The sequence below is a fragment of the Stegodyphus dumicola genome, chromosome 10 (genome assembly GCF_044657685.1).
Source record: "Stegodyphus dumicola isolate Sdum_Otavi_A_Nest chromosome 10, ASM4465768v1".
Classification (NCBI taxonomy): Eukaryota; Metazoa; Arthropoda; class Arachnida; order Araneae; family Eresidae; genus Stegodyphus; species Stegodyphus dumicola.
The window spans coordinates 15,607,408-15,628,624 of record NC_140777.1 but is presented as its reverse complement, the minus strand read 5'-3'; the positions used below and the strand labels follow the sequence as shown (position 1 = coordinate 15,628,624).

At 29.5% G+C, this 21,217-nt stretch overlaps 1 protein-coding gene across 20 annotated transcripts in view; it reads left to right on the top strand.

Annotated features, from left to right (window-relative positions):
- LOC118193846 (bromodomain adjacent to zinc finger domain protein 2B-like) overlaps positions 1-21,217 on the top strand; it is a 356,880-nt gene that overhangs the window by 325,833 nt on the left and 9,830 nt on the right. For 19 of the 20 annotated variants that reach the window (XM_085824642.1, XM_085824639.1, XM_085824657.1 and 16 more), the window contains 8 exons: positions 1,305-1,483; positions 2,167-2,606; positions 5,441-5,648; positions 7,157-7,246; positions 7,511-7,567; positions 10,170-10,279; positions 16,108-16,153; positions 16,381-16,571. In XM_085824642.1, the coding sequence (XP_085680768.1) occupies positions 1,305-1,483; positions 2,167-2,606; positions 5,441-5,648; positions 7,157-7,246; positions 7,511-7,567; positions 10,170-10,279; positions 16,108-16,153; positions 16,381-16,571 (1,321 nt within the window). Of the gene's footprint in view, positions 1-1,304; positions 1,484-2,166; positions 2,607-5,440; positions 5,649-7,156; positions 7,247-7,510; positions 7,568-10,169; positions 10,284-16,107; positions 16,154-16,380; positions 16,572-21,217 lie in introns of those variants that run through there. The other variant, XM_085824659.1, reaches the window with a different exon arrangement.

Sequence of the window (21,217 nt, the reverse complement as noted above, 5' to 3'; positions counted from 1 at the left end):
GAAAATTTCATAAAGCTCAAGAAAGAAAAAATTTTTTTAACTTGTACAAATTTTATATGAACATATTTCATTGCTTACTTTTAAAAATAGGTCACTGACAATATTAAAACTCTAGTAGAAATATTTTTTGTAAATAATTATATTATTATTATAATTAATTAAAATGATAATATAACACAAAATTATAATTATTTATTGTAGCAAAATTGTTGTAATAGTACAATAATAAAAATTATATGATAACTAAATTGATAAATAAGTAATTACAATAATTATTACTTATTTATACTTTATGCATTGCATTGAAATATGCTTATATACTATTGTGCTTTATTTGAAAACTTTAAATATCATTTTGGGGTCATATTTGCCCCACAAATGTCCTAGTGTACATTCAAATTTTAACTCAAGCACAGAATTTTTAATTTGGATTTTTTTATCTTCAAAATGAGTCATAGTCATTTTCAGATACAAAATAACACTTAAGCAAGATCACATCTTTTCAGTTTGTCAAAAATGCTACAATTTATAAAAAAGCAGCAATATTTGAGACTATTTTTATAATATCATTTAATGAAATTCTTTTGCATTTTCACATCATAATTTGCATGTATTATTATATCAAATATGGTAAATATAATTTGGGCAATTTTATTTTTGTATCAACATTTGTGGATAATTATTTGAGAAAATGTTATGTAAAAAAATAATTTTCTTGTAGATATACTCAATGAAAGATTTCAGGCAATAATAATTGAAATGAAGTATAAATTCTTGTTTAAATATATCCCATGCACGTTCTCCCTGGCTAATGATAAAAGGCTTCACTGGCTCAAAGATTTTCTGAAAAATATTGTATACCCCTAAAGGATATACTAGGGATTGTAAATTGGAGTGACCCTCTAAGCAACATTGTTGTTACTAACCTGGCTGTGTATGCAATACTCATCTGGTTGCCAAATGTATAAGTACTGTGAATGCTAGAAGTTTGACCAAAGTTAAAAAACTTTCAAGCAGACTGTCTATGTAAACACTTTTTGTAGTTTTCTCTATGTATCATGAATGCAAACCGATTTTGTGAAAAATATTTTCCATGGGACCATCCCTTCCCTTAGAAATATAGTCCTACCACATTTAACTAATCCAGTCTCATTTTCTGTGCAATGAACACAAACTTACAAAAGAAATCGCATAAATTTAGCTTGAATTTTAAAGCCCTTACCATATATCCAGATGGTCTTTTTACGAGATTTAACTGTGTCTGTGCCCATTTTTTTAAATCTGAAAATTACTTTCTTTTTCAGATACTCAATTGGAATTAATTGATCTAGATAAAGAGATAGCAAACTTAGTAGGAGGTTCTCCTGATCCTGATCCTCCAGATTTCTGGTATCGCAACATTGCATTACGTGTCGACATGGCTATCCTAGAACAAGTAGAAAATTTAGAAGAAAAAGTAGATGGCTCAAGTATGCAAGTTAAGGTATGATTGCTTCTAACTGTAATTGTATTGACTAGTTTCATATCACTTGTTTCTGCAATTAGATTTGAGAAAAATATGTTAAAATCAACAAGTTGAGGATTCTCAAAATGATTTTTTTAAGTATGGGAAAGAATAATAATATTGTGCATAAACGTGTGAAGAACTCTTTATTATTATTATTATTATTTGTCCACTGGCCCAAGAGAGGGTGCTACCAGCGATGTGACTGTGTATCAGTAAACATGTGTTAAAATATATACCTTTTTCTAGTGTTAAATAAAAAGATGTTAAAAATCATCGAGCTAAGCTGTCATCGTTTTATCTGCAACAACCCAAAAATGGCATCCATAGACGAAAGCCATATATGTATAAAACATTTATATATTTGTATCAAAAGAACTTGGAACTATATTTGTTACTTCCATTATTACTGAAATTATGTTTATAGAGAGAATCTGTTAATTTATAGAACAAGAAAGTATATTAAGCAGTATAATCAATGCCTCCTGTTCCATATTTATATTATAATCAATGCTGTATAGTTTGAGAATAAATTTATTGTGATTAGAGATCTTTTTTATTCATTCAGGCGGGATTCAATTGACGTTTTTATGTTAATTTTGTCTGATTAATTTCCTATATTTAAATTATTTCTTTTTAAATATGTTTTATTTTACATGTAGTTCTGGAAACCGCCACCTAAACTCTCTTTGGAACAAATTTCAAAGTTTGTTCCTTCATGTGAACAGTATGTCCAGCGTAAAGCTGAAGACATATATGATGCTATCAAGGACAAAAGTCAACGGAAAAGCAGCAAGAAAAGTCAGTCACGGAAAAAGAAGCCTCCTAAGAAAGAAAGTGAACCAGAGCCATGTGAAGTAGACCTTGAAAAGAAAGATGATGATGTTGTTGAACCTTTACCTGAAACCGATATGAACGAAGTAATTGAACCAGTACTGGAAGAAGCAGAAAAGTGTGCTTCTGAAGATCTGAATAAACCTGAAAACGATATCATACCTTTACCACCAGGGAAAATGAATCCTGTGGAAGAAGCAAAGAAAAGATTATTGAAAGTTGAAGCAGCCATAGAACGAAGATATCTGAGGCCTCCACTGGGCACAAGGTAAATTTTCTGGTATTCTTATGAAATTTTTTTTAATATACTGAAAAATGATAATGGGCAATAATGTAGCATTTTGGTGTATTGTAATTAATTAAAATTGCTGCATTGAGTTTAGCTGTGCAATCTACCTCAATGTGTTAACTTATTACAATTAGCAATAATTTAACATTTTAATGTATCTCAATAAATTGGAATTGTTGCTTAGTAAATAACATTTAAAAAATATCACAAGATGTGTACAAAATCAATATTATGTATACTGTCTACCTGTCACAAGAACTACACTCACCAGTATCTTTAGTTGGAAATGGTTGGTATGATAATTGACTTATACATTTCATATGAGAGCGAGTTAAATGAAAGTTGTTATTGTTATCTGGCTAATGTTGGCCGTAAGAAAGACAAAACAGTTTTTAACAATTAAAACATAATGTTTTTGGTCAAAACAAAAATAAAAAATTGCATAATTCCTCTTCATTAAATGTGCCAAAGGCAAATTTAAGTACATTTCTTCTCAATACCCCTATGAAAAATGAGTTAGGGCCAATTTCTACAGCAACAGATAGCTGTAGACATTCTGTCAGGAAATATTGACATAGTAAATAGACTATAGCATATATGCATTACTTGAAAGTTACAGTGTTTTACACAAAATAAATCAATTTACAAGGTGTTATGATAAGGACAAGATGATGAAAGTTGATATTATTGAGTAGCAGTATTCAAACAAGTTTGAGTGGACCATTGAAATAAAATAGTCAACAAGTCAAGAGTTACTCGTAACTTTTATACCTACAACTAATGAGTGATTTTTATGAATTCTTGAAGAAACTATGGAAATTGTCATTAATGAAATAACCTAACAAATGAAGTAAACTTGTTCATCAACAGTGAGGATGTTAATGAATTGATTGAATCTCACTCAGTGTTTAATGGAGCAACAAGTGTAAAATTCAATGCATAATAAAAGCGAAGAAGAAAACTACCCAAAATACTGATATTAAAAATATTTTACATTAGCTTAATCAGGGGTTGGCCGAAAAATTATGAGCAATGTAGGAAAACAACAAAGCTTTATAATAAATATTTAGAAAGTATAAATTCATCATTGAATAAAAGAAACAAATCCTTTTTATTCTTAAAATATTAAACTGAATGACACTTAAAGGCCATCTTTAAAGTAGAGCATATTACTTCTTTTTGGATTTCAATAAAAAAGAACATAAAGACAGGATTGACAAGGCATTAAAACTTTTTTTGTGTGACAAATTTAGAAACAGTGAACTTGTGGAAAGAACATTCTCAAATTACCTAAAAAAATGAATCATTTTAGTAGGTAGTTAAAACATTTTAATCAATTTTGATTAAAAAATTTAGTTTTTCAACCCAAGTTAAAAAAATGATTTAACAGTAGTTTTCAATGTATTTCATCAGAATTTTTTTTTTAAACGTGTTAAACATTTTTAATTATTAACTAGAGTTCTATTATATATGCTTCATTATGTATATTCTTTTTAAAATCATTCAGCTGGCTGCAAATCTGAGAATCTGGTTAGGAAATTCTCATTCAAAAATTATTTATCTTAAAAAAATTATTGTAACAAAGCAGACTTTGTTCCAGATTTTTAATTGTTCCAGTTTGATCCTGACTTTAAAACATTGCACATAATCAAGAATCACATTTATAAGGAGGCTAGAACTATTCAAAACTACCTTATTAAGGTTGTTTTTAATGTTTTTAAATTAATTTTTAAATATACAGTATAATATAGTAGTGTTTATTCTTATTATTATTCAGGCATAACAATTTTTAGATATACAGCATGACATATCATAATTCATTTTGTGTTGTGTAACAGCTTTTAACATTACTTTATAGGTTGAGTCTTATTTTTCAGTTTAGTGTGAACAAGGTTATATAATAGATTTAGTGTTTTACTGTAATACAACACTGTTTTAAGAATGTTTGGGACAGGGTTTCTTAACCAGTGGTGACAAGGAAGTCAACTGCTATAGCCTTGTGCCTGGGTTTGAATACCAGGGAAAAGGAATAGATATGTGTATTTGTAAGTGTGGTTGTGTCATTGTGGCATAGGAGCACTTAAAATACTGTTGAGCCAGAAGTACTTTCGAAAGATTGGTAAAAAGGGAAGAGAAGTGGCAGACTGTTGGGTCCACCCCCTAGAAGAGGGATATTCTTTCAAAGCTAAGGTGGAGCTGGGCATATTTACATTTGCACTGTAACCTGTAATGTGCACAAAGCCTAAGCCAGCAACAGGCTCTCTTGGCCACAATAAAATCCATACACTGATTTGATGATACTGTTGCACAAGGAAAATAAGTCTGAATAACATAACATATTGTTACAGATTTGGCACGCAACAATATGTATATGAGGCTTATCATATAATACAACAGAAACTGAGATTCATAAGCCCCTGGCAACCGTCCTTCAATTATTCAAGGTCAAGTTTTGATGCTGCTATGCTTATTTCACTGTTAACCCATGTTAACATCCGTTTACTGAACAGTTCTTCTGTGTGCAATCTTGTTTATTGCAGAATTTTATATCATGCAATGTGACACATTAATTCTGTTATCAACATTAAAATTGCTAGCATTGTAATATCCCATTCTACTGAACTCAACCTTAAAAATAGTTGCTTTTATTTTTTTGTGCATTTATGCTTGTAATTAGCTAAGTTTACTTCAAATAAATCTGTAACTTATAAGAATAGTATTAAGAAGCTTGACTACTACATAATTTAATTTAATCATTCAATGTTTTTTGTTGAGTGCTTTTTGCTGTTATATCATGTTTCTGTTTTTAATAGTGCAAATGAGCTAAACAGATCAACCTTATCCAATAATGGAGCTAATAGTAGCCAGTCAGTGTTAGAAACTCCAGAGGAAGACCCTATACCTGTCGGTCTCGTGAAGTGGCGAAATGCAGTGCAAAATTGTCGGACGGCCGCACAGCTGGCCATGTGTATAAATTTCCTCGAAACCTGCACTGCATGGGATAAATCAATAATGAGAGCTGTAAGTTTATGTATCGATTGTCGGTATTAAAATTGCATATTTATTAAATTCTTGTTTTCTCCTTTTAGTTCATTAATTATTTTATGAATTTTAAATAAAACCTGATTCTATAAAAACTTTTCTTATATCTAGATCCAAAGAGGGAAGATTTTAAAATATTAAATCTTTTTCTTTGGATCTAGATTGAGTCTGTACCATAAACTTAAGATATAGTAAAATTTTGCATGCTGTATTTAATGCTTATTATTATTTTTTTTTAATTCTTATTTTTATTTTTTTAATTCTTATTTTATGTAGGTTGTTACTCGGCATTGTTTTTTCAAATATTTAAAAGGGCACTGATTATTAGTAGCAGAATGTTTCATCACCCGTTATTCAATGTTTTTAAAGTTTTAGCATACACATTGCAACACATGTTCATGTAGTTGCAGTTTATTATGACCCAGGTATATGTGATTGCTCTTTAGAAAAGAAGATGCTCAGAACAGAATAATTTAATAAATTATTAATAATAATATTTGTAATTATCAGTGAGTGCTTACTAAGTTTAAAGAAATTAATAAATTTAAGTAAATAAGAATAATTGTATAGCAAAATTAATAAGTTCAGATTTTGTTATAATCCATATTTTGTGAACTATTGCTTGTCCTTCTAATGTTTGATTTTCTACCTTCTGGAAACAGCATAAGCCTTTCATTATTAGCCCAGATGCTTAAATTTTCTGCAAGTAAATCTGAAGGTTTCAGAAGCATGAAAGATAAGAATGTAGATTAGATAAATGATTATAGAGAAGGTCTCAAATGTAGAAGGTTAATTATTCATAAAGATGACCATATTGCTGAAACTGCACGCCAGTAGAATTCTTTCTTTTGCTCATTTGAGCCAGTTTATCATACAGATTCCTCCATGAAGTCATGCCTTTCCTATGACCCATGCATAGTTTCCACAAATAAGATTTAGGGTATAGCCTATTTTGGGGGGGGGTATCTGATTGTAGCATGTTGGGAGGAGAAAGAAATTGTATGGATATTTTTTAACTTAATGAATTTCATCTGAAAGGTGGGTTTTTTTTTGGGGGGGGTAACTGATTAAAAAAACTTTATTAACTTAAGTTCTGTTATGAGCAATTCATTTTCTTTATTCTTTTAAAAGAATTCAAATCGTAAAATATTGTTGGGAAATTCTGACTCACAAATCCTTTTTTCTTTAAAGTACTTTTTATGTATCGTCCTATTTAACATTTCTGTCCTGTTTTATGTATTAATAGAAATTACTATTATTTCAAAAGAAATTTGATTATATCTCTGTTATCAATTTAGAAATGAATATTATATAAATATAATCCATAACTTGTTATTATACATTCTGATTTGTGATTTTTCTTTTTAGCTGTAAAAACAGTATGCAAGTCATTTATATTGTTAAAAAATATTTTGCCTCCCAGATTGTACTAAATTTTTGTGGACGTTGTTTTATATCTACATAAGAATATTCTCTATGATTTCTAGAGTTGCCAGTTTTGTCATAGTGGAGATAACGAAGAAAAGTTACTACTTTGTGATGGATGTGATAAAGGCTATCATACATATTGCTTTAAGGTAATTTTTTAAAAATCCATTTTAACTGTTTTTTTAAATCTATCAACACTTTTTGATTCATAATCCTTTTTCAGAAAGTCTAAATTTTGATTTAATGTGCCCATAGCTTAAATAAATATTGAAATTAAAAAAATAAATATTACAAATGTAAAATTTTCCTTCTTAAGGCATGTAACATAAAGTAAATTGGTATTTATATAATTATGTGTGCGAAATTAGATTGTATTTTGCATTCTAATAAGAGTTATTATTTTCACTATTTAGCCTGTTATGGAAACAATTCCTGATGGAGACTGGTACTGTTTTGAGTGCTTAAATAAGGTAAATGTACTTTATTTGTAAACTAGTATGTTTGGAAAAGAAAAATCAGTTGCTGTAGCATTGTATCATATTCTTTTTACCAGTTAATATTTTTCTTGAAGGGTTATATGGTAAATACAAACTTACCATGTTTTTCTTAATATTAAAAACATGTGGTGTAGGGGTAAATAAAAACTAATTCACAGATTTAAAATAAACCTTTAATAATACAACATAAATATTTAATCATACAGAGTGAAATCCCAATTAGAATACAATCATACTAAAAAATATCTGGAAATATCTCCTTTCATCATATGGCAGATACAAATCATAGAACAATATGGAAAGAGCAAATGTTGCCATACAGCATATACAAATCATAAAAAATAAGATCCTCGCAGTACCAGATAATACTTGTCTATTTATACCAGCTTTTGCAGTAGGTCACAGCTCACTTTTTTTCCAATGTATATAATGCCAGCAGTTAATCACAGTTGTTGATCATATTGCCTTTGTTTGACATATATTTGGCATACATATGCAAAATATTAAACCTGACATCATGAAAAGTTAAATCATTAGCATTCTTCAACAACAAATGTATGAACACAGTGATGAGGAATTTATTTAAGGAAAAATTATTCCCAAAAGTAAAATGCATGTTCAATTGTCAGAAAATGTTATGCTTTTCAGAAGTGAAGCAGTATGTTTCAAATCTTAATGCTTGAAAATTTACTGTATCATTGATAATTATTTAAAGAATCCAAAAGTTTTTTTATCCTTCCTAATCCCCCCTTTGGGAGAAAAACGTTAAATCCAACTTTCTTGTCTTTTTCTTTCTTCCCCCCCCCTAATCTATATTTCTTTCATACAATTTGAGCAAAATATAGATGGGGGGAGGGAAGATTCATGATAGGTATGTGAATGATTTACAGTATTCGTGTACATTTTTATATTCATTTATGCTATTTCATCATGGCATTTTATGAGCATTTTATTCTAAACTTCTACCAGATGCAGTTGTTACGTTCTGTTCCAGGGCAGCTACTGGCTACATATATTACATTTATTTATTTAAATTGCAAATAATGTATAAATATGCTTTTTATTTCTTCAGAATGAAATTTTACTTAATAATACAGTATGTTGATTACAGAAATGAAGTATAAAAAGAGACAAATAAAACTGAAACAAAAATATTACCTTAATAATAATTGCAGTGAATTTGTGAGATTAAATATATAATAAACTATTTTGTTGATAAAATTATATACATGCAATTGATTATTACTGAAATGTCTGAAGAGACCGTAAAGAAAAAAAGTTTAAAAAGCATGAAAAACATCCAGAATAACTGTAATGAATCTGTGAGATTGAAGATGCTGTCAGGAAATACATTTTAATTGTATTAAATCACAAACATGACTGGCAACAGTTTGTAATAGAGAACTAAGGTACTCAAGTGATAAGTCATTATCTAATTTTGGATATTTATAAATTTCTGTGCAACTTATCTGTAAGATTGGTTGTGCTGATCAGAGGATCAAGCCCAAAATTCCCATAGACTCTTGAAAACCTCTTGTCTTTTAGACATTTACTGATTCCTAGTTAGTTTATATAGTTAGATCTAGATACATATGGGGCTCCACATTTTTTATCAAAACAAATGTTACTTAACTTTAATTTTGATATTCATTATTATCATATTATAAGTACTCTTCTTTTATCGAGATCTCAAATTACATAACTTTGGTTTTATAAATTTAAAAAAAAAAAAAAATCTGTATGGATTGTAAGTGCCTGCAAAAATTAGTAGTTGTTGAAGTGAAAGTTAAACTATACATGCTTGAAAAATTATGAAATATTTTTATATTCTAAAGTTATTCCTATAATATGAAATCACTGTATTTTTCTTTTACAAAATAAATTCTCCAATATTATAACCTACAGTTTCTTTAATTTACAATATCCCTTAACTAACCTTTTATATATATATTTCAGTTTCTGTACAAAAAGTATCCTTTTCATTATAAAAGATTCTGCCAATATTTTTCCAAAATTTTTGTATTTTTAAATATTTTTGTGATGCAAAATAAAAATATAATAACAAGTTAAACAATAACAAAACATAGAATATAATAAAAAGTTAAACAATTAAAACTTAGAATATAAAAATATTCCAAGTTTTAACTTGTTATTGTGTTTTTGTTAAAAATGAACACATAAGATAATTTTGAAATTATTTTGAATTTTAGTACATGAAAGAAATGGTAAAAAAGAAATATATGAAAAATACACAAAAATTTTAGTTTACAAATTAGAAGCCGTCTGGTAGACCTTGAAGCATGACCTAAACATATAGGCATGTTACAGCCTGGACAAAAGCCTGGCCTTTTCTACAAGATTTTTAGATGAAGTCCTATTCTCATACTTCCTGAGAAATTACAAAACAGGCTGAATTAGCAAGGGACAGTGAATCATGAGTTAACTCATAATTATTTTTTACATTTTTTTTATGATCAAATTAATTCGAAATAACCAGCCACGTGGTTAAAATCCAAGAACATATTTCACAGTGACTCTGTTATTTGTAAAGTAAAAAATTTCTTTTTTATTTTAGGCAACTGGAGATAATGTTTGTGTGATATGTGGAACAAAAGGAAAATTAGTTGAATGTGAGGCCTGCCCCAAAACATTTCATTTAAATTGTCTAGATCCACCATTATCAAAGTGAGTCATTTATAGTATTGTGTATAATGAACATTTGTGAAGTGAATATTATATTTCAACAGATGTTTTTAATCTCATCAACTGGTATGCTGTAAATAAAATTTATTTTAAACGGGGTTCGTAGCGGTCCTTACAAGTGCTTATAAGTCCTTATATTTGAAAATAAAATATAAAGGTCCTTATAGGTGCTTACTTTTTCTTTAAAGCCCTTATTTTTTTTTTTATTGCTTTTTTTTTTTTTTTAATCCTTTATTTTTATTCAACGCACATTTTTTCCCCGTACCAAAGCCGAAACTAAATAAACAACTTTTCTTCCTTATATGCAACGTCAGATGGTGAATCATACTCCCGAAAATTGCTTTCCCCCCTTCCTCTGCATTAACGTAACCTATGCACGCGAGAGTACAGACAGGTGCAAGGTGCACGTCGTTCTATTGGCCAAAGAATTGCGAAAACGTAGAAAATTCCGGTACATTCGGTATTCTTTTCCTCCCACCAAAATACTGCACACGTTTGAATTTCTATCAACATTTTAATAAATTTGCATTCTCGTTCCGGTCAGTTCATATTCGTGTTTATTATGATCGTTATGCTTATATTATGAGCATATATATGAATATTTATAATAATATAATTGCAGTAACTGCTGAAGTATAGATAAACTTCCAAAAATGGGTGTGTTTTTACACAGATTAGTTTTCTAAGGAATAATATTTGGAATGGCTTAAATAAAAGGAAAGTAATCGAATAGTCAAAATAATTTCATTTTCTTTGCCAATACATTATACAGTACGGAGGTTGGGAGTTTCTCTGCAAAATCTCTAATATTGAAGCAGCGGACTTCTTTTTTGTCACTGTCCAATCTGGATTGAATAGGACTAAAAGTTTTTGCGGTCTACCCAACCCAAGCGAAGATTGATTCTATTCCAGAAATTTAATACAGTCTGTTGAAAATTAGAATGAGAAACAGCGCAGATTAGTAAGTCTCTTTCTTTTCCTTTATTTAGTTCTTCTTTCTCCGAATACCGGCAGGTGTTGATTCCGATTGCGTAATATCAAGTATGGAAGAATTACGCCGCACGTATTCCACAGTAACGTTTGCGGATTTTGCATTGATAATTAATTTTGATGTTCGGTCTGAGATTTGTTTATGAACACTTAAGACTTTTACTGTGCTTTCTAAGCAGAATATTTCTCAGTTCCATTGGTTTTTATATGATGCACATATCGAAATGTCAAAATCATTTATTTAGCCTAAATTTAAATCTAAAGAACGGCTACAATCTCCCCCACTCCTCTTTTTCCAGTTACTATCCGGAAAATTCGGGAATTTCCGAGTATGCTGGTTAGTTAAGCTTTTACTGTTAAAGGATGACTGAATGAAGCAATTTCCCGTCTTCTGATTTCAGAAATGTGCCTCTTTTTTACTTAAATTACTTTGCTTGTGATATATGTTAAGTAAAAACTGTTATGCAATGAAAATTTAGAAAATGTTCAGAATTTTGATTTAAGTTAAATTATTTAAATATTAATATGAGTGGAAAAATAAATTGTATTTATTATTAGGTGCCAAACGAATACAATTAATATGGCTTATTATTATTTATTTTCTATATTTTCAACTGAAATATCATCATTAAATTTTGTAATATAGTTTAGTTCTGCATAGTTTTTTTTTCCTCTCATCGTAAACTAATTCTGTAAATTGAACTGTCATTTAAAATTTAAAAAAAAAAAAAAGTTAATTGTTTTCCATTGTTGAGGTAATGCTCATTCTCTTAATAAATATTGCATTGCTCATATTTTAAATTACAAGTCTAATTTTTCTTTTAAGGTTATGCAGTTGTGTATAATGTAATTAGACAGGTGCTTATTTTTTTCTTAAAATGTGCTTGAAAAGTGCTTATAGGTGCTTATTTTTTTAACTAAAATTGCTATGAACCCTGTTAAATTATGTCATTCAGATAGGATATTAAGAAAGTTAATGCAAATTTGAATTTAAAAGGAGGTACTTATCATTGGAAGGTAACTGAAAGTTTTGTTTTTTTGTTTTGTTTTTATGGCATGGCAACACTTGCTAAGTCATGTAAATTATAAATGTCTAGAAATGTAACACAACAATGCAATGTTTTAAAAAATTTTCTGCTAAATACATTTCTACTATTAAAACTAAAAAACATTTTTACTAATATTTAGTTTTATTTCATAAAACATTACTTTTTTAACATCAGTTTACTGCATAATACTAAAATCACAAAAATTTTGAAACATGCATTGGTTATCTTTAAAGAAATGTACATGTTGGTTTATCTTTAAAGAAATGTTTATTTAGAATCCTTAACCAATAGAACACACTTCTAACACTTTTTAAGAAGAAGTAAGTGCTACTAGAGATTACAATAAAAGGCTCCATTGAAAGTTATAAAATACCTAAAGTAAATGGAGATGCAGTCACTACTTTCACTGTTAAAAAAAAGCATGAGAAAAGTAAAGTAATTTCTACTCCTACGAGCAGTTTAATAGACATTCTTAAAAGAATATTGAAAAATGTAAGCATAAAGCTCTCCCAAAAAAAGTTCTCAAAATTAAAAAAACGGGGGGTCAATAAGGAATACATTTCCTGATTATTTTAGGTTTATCTTATGAAGAACAAACATTTCTACACTGCAGAATTCCATTAATTTATGTTTTGCAGTCTATGATTTGTGATCCGGTTAAAATGTTATTCAGTAATTAGTGAAACTGATTAACCCTTTGATGCACACAATATTATTTTTATAATTTTTTTAACTAAAATCTCTAGAAATTGAATATCATGATCCTAGAGACAAGTAATATATAAATTTGAAACAATCTGCTCTTGCCCATTGTTCTGTGGGTGGTGGTCACACTGTGAAACCACAGTGTATCGAGGACTTTGAAACTTACTGATGTAGTAGGGGGGGGGGGGGAAAAAAAAAAAAAAAAAAAAACTTACTTTCACCTTGCAAGTTTCCAACAAATGACGAAATTTACGAATTTAAAAAAAAATTATGTAAAAATTGTATTATGTATAATTTTTTTTTACATTATTTTACAAAGTACATCGTCAGGAAAAATGAAAAAATAAGCATGCATGTAATTTTTCTATAGCAGTGAAAATATAAGTATCTACATAATAAGTACACTCAGCTAAGTGGATTAAAAAAACTCAGTAAAATAAATAATAATAATAATAATAAAAGACTCAGTGTTTTTTTTTTTTTTTTTTCTTTTTAATTTCAAAGTACAATTTTTTTTGTGACACTGTTCAAAGCATGTTTCATTTTTTTGGTACATACATAGACCCACATTGCACGTTTCACACATGTATCTTCTTCTATGAGGTTTCTTCCTTGTGCTACAAAATGTACACTGCCTGGATCTAAATTTCACTGGTATATGTCCTGCATTATTTAGTTTCTTATCATCTGGCACATGAAATTTGGGGTTTTTTATGTTAATTCAGGGGGCTTGGTCTTTTTGGCTTTGGTACGGATCATTCGTTTCCAATTCATATAGTTACTTTATTCGTATTTCGTCCCAAAATATTTTTAATTTAAATAAAACTTTATGCAATTTCTATTTTTAATTATAGCAAAGTATATTTACATTAAATTTAAACCACAGAAAATAATGTATAAAATCACAATACTAGCTTGGGGAGCAAGTGTTTTGAGGTCAGAGAAATGTCTCTGGAAAAGAAAGACCTTTTTACTGGGCAGGTGCACGTATTGTTTAGTAATAAAATAACTGTGTGGTTTCAAAACCCCTGATCTATATGAGTAAAAATAAACATTCCTATTTGAGAAACAAGCAAAGGTTTCAAGGCGCGACCACCGAGCCTCTAGAGCATTGTGTCACAATGCTAGTGGCGCAGTGGTCGCACCCTGAAACCGCAAAGCAAATGCCATACATTTAGAGGTTTATATATATATATATATATATATGCAGTTTAATTAATGCTATTTTTAATTGTTTATGATAGAAATCATGATGTGCGATGAATAACTTTTGAAATTTAAAGTTGTTTATATTAATAAAAGGAAGTTATTTTGTCTCATTGAAAAAGAACTTTAAAAGGCATCCAATTCGAAGTACGAAGACCTAAAACATGTAAGAGCGTGACCACCGTGCGTCAAAGGGTTAAAGATGCATAGGCACATGCGTAAAGGTATTATGCTCATGCGTTAACGCAATATGAGTTGACGCATGCGCAGAACGTTTGTAGAGGTCCGGATTGTAGATCATTCCGGATTATGGACGTCTGGATTAAAGACTTTTGACTGTATAGAGTCAAATTTATACAAATTAAAATAATACATATCAATTAATAACATAAAATTGCAAAATATTTGAGGGAAAAAATTTCACCCATGACCACGCATGTGTTGTAACTTTTACGAATAAGCTGACACATAGCACAAAAGACCAGTAAAAAAAAAAAAAAAAAAAAAAGAGGAGCATAAGGGGCATATGACTTCTTGTTGGCATATTCCATGATGTGGGGAAGGGTTGAAAGGAGGAATAAAAATGACTTTCAGATGTCTCAGCTGCGACATGCGAAAAATGTGCATTAAAAACCGGATATGTTGTAAACTTTGTGCATGACGTGTGTGCTGGAAGGTTAAAGGCCCTAGAGTGCATAGATATGTATGCTGTAAAATTAAAATTGATATTAGATTGATGTCTATTTGCTTTCATTAATGCAGCCTATTTCTTTTCAAACTAGTAATGATAAACATTTAGTGTTAATATGCAAAGTAACTGGAAATTATTTTGCATATTAATCGTCAAATTATATACTCTTCATCTGATCTGTAATCATTAGGAATGTTGAAAATATTTTTCCTTGTATATAAAATTAACAGAAAACAGGGTAGTTAAGTATTAAAGTGGAAGAATATTTTATGTAAAAGTTATTTTAAGCACCTTTCTTATTTAATATATTTGTTTTCCCCTTTTATCAAAAATGTTGTTTTACTTTTGAAAAAAAAAAATTCTCAATTTTTACTTGCCTTTTTTTAGTGATCTAGACCAGTGTTTGCCTAACATCATAGTCTAGTAAAAGCTTTTATTTATTCAGACTGAAAGGACAAAAATTAATCTATTATAGGTAACTGCATATAACTAATACAGCTTAAGATATATCATTTAATAAATTCAAGAAAGCATAACAAAATATAGTACTTTTCTGTTAATTGGACGGCAGTGCCAAATGTGCAGCAGAGCACCAGATATAATAAACTGTTTATAGTGCATCATTAAAGCTGTGCAGTGATGTTGCAACAATAAGCAGAAAGAATGAACATTAGTCTATGAAGTTTAACAGTTGGTTAAGCAAATGAATTTTCAGCTATTGGATATGAAAGTCTGCCATTCAACCCCAACTTGATCCTGGTATACAGTGCAGTGTGTAAAATCATTAAATAAGTATCAATGCGGCACTATGTGCCATAGCTTGAAATTCCTACTTTGTCAGATTCGTTTGACAGCAATAGCCTGAAAAGATGCATATTTTTTTTACCTGTGTTGAATGAAACCGTGAGTTTTATGTCTCCTGTGTAATATGTAAGTAATCTTGCAAATTCTATTTTATATTTTTGTATTTGTCTTTTTGTGTTTATTATGAATTTAAAAAATAATAATCCTTTGATGATTAATCATTCACATTGTTAGGGTTACTATCATATGATTAGATTTAATGCCTATGCTTATCTTTGGCTCTAAATTGAACCTCTGTTACAGAAAAATGCCAAAAATTTTGAATTTTTTTCAAATTAATAAGCTGAATATAATTATTATTTCAGAATGCCCAAAGGGAAGTGGTACTGTTCTGGCTGCAATTTAACAAGGGTAAGTTTATCTAAGAATTTTTTTTTCACTTTTATCTTCATGTTCTATTTTGCTTTATCTTCTTTACTGAGTTATTTGTGGAATCTTTTTTTAATTGGAATTATTTGACTAGTTTCAAGATAGTAAAAGTAATAATCTCTTTCTCTCAAACACGATAAAATATAATAATTTATTAATATAATTCCAAGTACTATATTAGTTACTTTAATTACATTAACATTTTTCAGCCTAAAAAATCTTGTAAAAAATCCAGTTCTACTAAAGAAAAAGAAAATTCCAAAGATACAAAAGAAGGTTCAGAAAAGACTACTAAAAAATCTGAAAGTGGACAACCTTCGAAATCTAAAAGTACAGAAAAGAAAGAGAAAAAAGAAAAAATCCAAACTCCTCCTGGAAATAAAGATTTAGCTCCTTGCAGGTATTATTATTTTCAATTCTATAGCATATATATTTAAATGTTATCTGATTTTATGCAACATCCAGTTATAATATTTTTGTTTTAAAATCTGGTCTTTGCCATTTAACTAACTTTTGATTTTTTTTTTTTAAATTTGAAATCGTGCAAAGTTTTGCTTATCAACTATTTGTAATTAAACTACTGTTTAGAAACTAGGTTTAATTAACTCTATCACATTCTTCTACATGTTCAAAAGCATCCTTCATATGAGTGGCATAATTCAGGCACACAAATCTGCAATATGGGCCACAGTCTTAATGACACTGTTTCCTTTACAAACTTTACTGAAACAAATCGAAGAAATCCTTTTTTTATGCCAGTCTTCCTGGCAAACATAATTTTGGGGGGTCCTTCCAGCTATATAAGCCATAGTGTACATTAATTTCAGATATACGTGTCACTCTTTTTTCAACATTTCTTCTCTGAGCATCTTGTATATTTATTCATTGGAAGCCAGCATTATTACATATTACAGTTATTTATAACCACTTTTTGTAAAAGTTATTTGGTCTACTATGGACTTATACAAACACTGAATGTTGGCATGCAGAATTTCAGATACTGAGCAAGTTCAAGCATGTTACTGTAAATAGTGTCTTAATGTGTCCCATATGTGTTTGATTAAGAAAAAAGTCTGGAAATTGGCAGGCCAAGAGATGATTGTGATGATACTACACTGCTACCCTCATTGGTTTAGTGTTTAGTGATGGTGGTTGGCCCAGGTTTGAATCCCGGAGAAGGCATGGATATTTGTAAGTACTAGTGTCTGTATGTCATAAGGATAATAAAAATATTGGTAAACTCTGAAGTCTCTTGAGTGTTTCAGTGCTTGAAGAAGAGAAGCGGGAAACCTTCAGATCTATTCAGCATTTTCCTGTGGCATTCTCCATCAAAATTGGGGGACATGGCTGCACACTTAGAGGAGTGAAATTATTCATGAACAATCAATGGTGAAATTCCAATATACCATCTACTTGTATCTGCACCTCAACATTATTTTTCTTTAATTGCTCTTACTAAAATCGGGTTACATTCATAAGATTGCTAACAATAACAGAGTTCGTAGCGGTCCTTACAAGTGCTTATAAGTCCTTATATTTGAAAATAAAATATAAAGGCCCTTATAGGTGCTTACTTTTTCTTTAATTTTTTGTTTATTAGTGCTTATTTTATGCTTTTAGAGCTTTTTTTTTTAATCCTTTGTTTTTAATGAACGCGCATATTTTTCCCGTACCAAAGCCGAAACTAAATAAACAACTTTTTTTCCTTATATGCAACGTCAGATGGTGAATCATACTTTCGAAAATTGCTTTCCCCCCCTTCCTCTGCATTAACATAACCTATGGTGCGCACGAGAGTACAGACAAGTGCACGTCGTTCTATTGGCCAAAAGAATTGCGAAAGGTGCACGTCATTCTATTGGCCAAAGAATTGCGAAAACCCGGTACATTCGGTATTCTTTTCCTCTCACCCAAATACTACACACATTTGAATTTCTATCAACATTTTAATAAATTTGCATTCTCGTTCTGAGTGGTCAGTTCATATTCGTGTTTATTATGATCGTTATGCTTATATTATGAGCATATGTATGAATATTTATAATAATGTAATTGCAGTAACTGCTGAAGTATAGATAAACTTCCAAAAATGGGTGTGTTTTTACACAGATTAGATTTCTAAGGAATAATATTCGGAATGCCTTAAATAAAAGGAAAGTAATCGAATAGTCAAAATAATTTCGTTTTCTTTGCCAATACATTATACAGTACGGAGGTTGGGAGTTTCTCCGCAAAATCTCTAATATTGAAGCAGCAGACTTTTTTTGTCTCTGTCCAATCTTGAATAGGACTAAAAGTTTTTGCGGTCTACCCAACCCAAGCGAAGATTGATTCTATTCCGGAAATTTAATACAGTCTGTTGAAAATTAGAATCAGAAACAGCCCAGATTAGTAAGTCTCTTTCTTTTCCTTTATTTAGTTCTTCTTTCTCCGAATACCGGCAGGTGTTGATTCCGATTGTGTAATATCACATATGGAAGAATTACGCCGCACATATTGCGCAATAACGTTTGCGGTATTTTGCATTGATAATTAATTTTGATGTTCAGTCTGTTCAGTTGTTTATGAACACTTAAAAGAGTTTTACTGTGCTTTCTAAGCAGAATATTTCTCAGTTCCGTTGGTTTTTATAGGATGCACATATCGAAATGTCAAAATCATTTATTTAGCCTAAATTTAAATCTAAAGAACGGCTACAATCTCCCCCACTCCTCTTTTTCCAGTTACTATCCGGAAAATTCGGGAATTTCCGAGTATGCTGGTTAGTTAAGCTTTTACTGTTAAAGGATGACTGAATGAAGCAATTTCCCGTCTTCTGATTTCAGAAATGTGCCTCTTTTTTACTTAAATTACTTTGCTTGGGATATATGTTAAGGGAAAACTGTTATGCAATGAAAATTTAGAAAATGTTCAAAATTTTGTTTTAAGTTAAATTATTTAAATATTAATATGAGTGGAAAAATAAATTGTATTTATTATTAGGTGCCAAACGAATACAATTAATATGGCTTATTATTATTTATTTTCTATATTTTCAACTGAAATATCATCATTAAATTTTGTAATATAGTTTAGTTCTGCATAGTTTTTTTTCCTCTCATCGTAAACTAATTCTGTAAATTGAACTGTCATTTAAAATTTAAAAAAAAAAGTTAATTTTTTTTCCATTGTTGAGGTAATGCTCATTCTCTTAAGAAATATTGCATTGCTCATATTTTAAATTACAAGTCTAATTTTTCTTTTAAGGTTATGCAGTTGTGTATAATGTAATTAGACAGGTGCTTATTTTTTCCTTAAAATGTGCTTGAAAAGTGCTTATAGGTGCTTATTTTTTTAACTAAAATGTGGCTATGAACCCTGAATAAAATAGAAATTTTGACAATTAAATAATAATGATGAAAGGGCTGGGACATATGTGCTCCACATGTTCACTGTGTTAAATAATGCTAAAAAAATTTAGTTAGTTATGGAGATTTAAAGTATGTTACTTAATAGGGAGCAGGAAATGACAGACCTCGTCAATTTGTTGTTCTGTTCCTTGCTGATTTAATAGTTAACCATATGGCTTCAGTACGTAGTCTCTATAGCCAATGTGAAATAGATAAGAGAATGAATGCAGATTTGTCAATTTCTCAGAGTTGTCTCCGCTATACAGTCGACATTAGCACATGAAGTAGCAACAACCTGTGATGGAATAACATTGCATAATGTTGCCAAGGTTTATAATTAACAATGACCCATAATCAAAAGTGCAAAAATTTGTTTAAATAATTATTTTAGGGTACCTGCATACATGTAATTAATTTTCTCCAAAAATACAGCGAAGAAGAGCGTGGTTGAATTCTCTTTTATTTATGGATGTATTATTTCAGTGAACCTCTTTCATCTTGAGCATGTTTGGGGCCAATGAGAAAATTATTCTGATTTATGACTTTATAATTTTTTTATTTGTATAGTAAAGTATTAGTTTTTAGGATTATTTTAATTTTATATATATCTTTCAATTATATTTACAATATTTTGTTTTAATTTTTTTCTTTTTCCACACATGTATTGAAAATGTATAAATTTATTGTTATGCGGTAGTGTTAAACATGAACAAAGTATAAGTATGCATAAAATAAGCAAAAAAAGATTTTTTTTTCTGGTCAGTTTTCTCCTTCTGGAATGAACTTGCCTATTCTGCCAAGAATAACACCACTTCCAAAACCATTCTTTCGTGTAATGCCATTGCATTACATTAAATCTTATATAATAGTGCCAAATGTGTCACTTCAAAAATTTCTCATGAACTGTATAATGTAACTGCGACTGAATTTAGCAGCATTAGAACAAATTTGTCTCCTCTTTCAGTATGAGCATTCAAAACTGTGACATACGTTATTATTGCATGCAAAAACCAAAAAAAAAAAAAAAAAAAAAAAATTATTACACAGTTTTTTTAATGATGTAGGTTTAGTTTAATATTTGTTTCTTTTTTAATTCATTTCATCTGTATGTTTTTTGTAAATAGTTATTTTTGTGGCTTCTGTTATTGATATGAATGGAAATTTAAACATGAAAGAAAATCTCATTGCTAATACAATACAAAATCTGAAACCCAGACATCCAATATCTAGAACTGCAGACCACCAGCCAAAAAATAAATTAATTAATGAAATAATACAATAATAACACACAAAAAATCACATCTCTTACAAAATCTAGAAGTGGAGAATATAATACTGACAAAAGGAAGCAAGTATGCTATAAATGTTATTTTTCTCATGACTAACTAAGATTCCTGCGTATAATTTCAAAACACTTGCTGTCTAGGGAGTCGTACTGTCAACACATTAATTAAATTTGTATTAATGTTGGCCGGGATGACACTTTTAGGCCTTCAGCGGTTGTGTGAAGAGCCACTGCTAGGCATTTTGACGCCTTTGTTGCCTCTATGAGTAGGAAATTCTAAAAATGTTTTCACTATAAATTGTTGCATATCGGCATCTTCTAAATTCTTAAAAAAAAAAAAAAAAAAAAAAAAAAAAAGTTAAGTATTTTTGT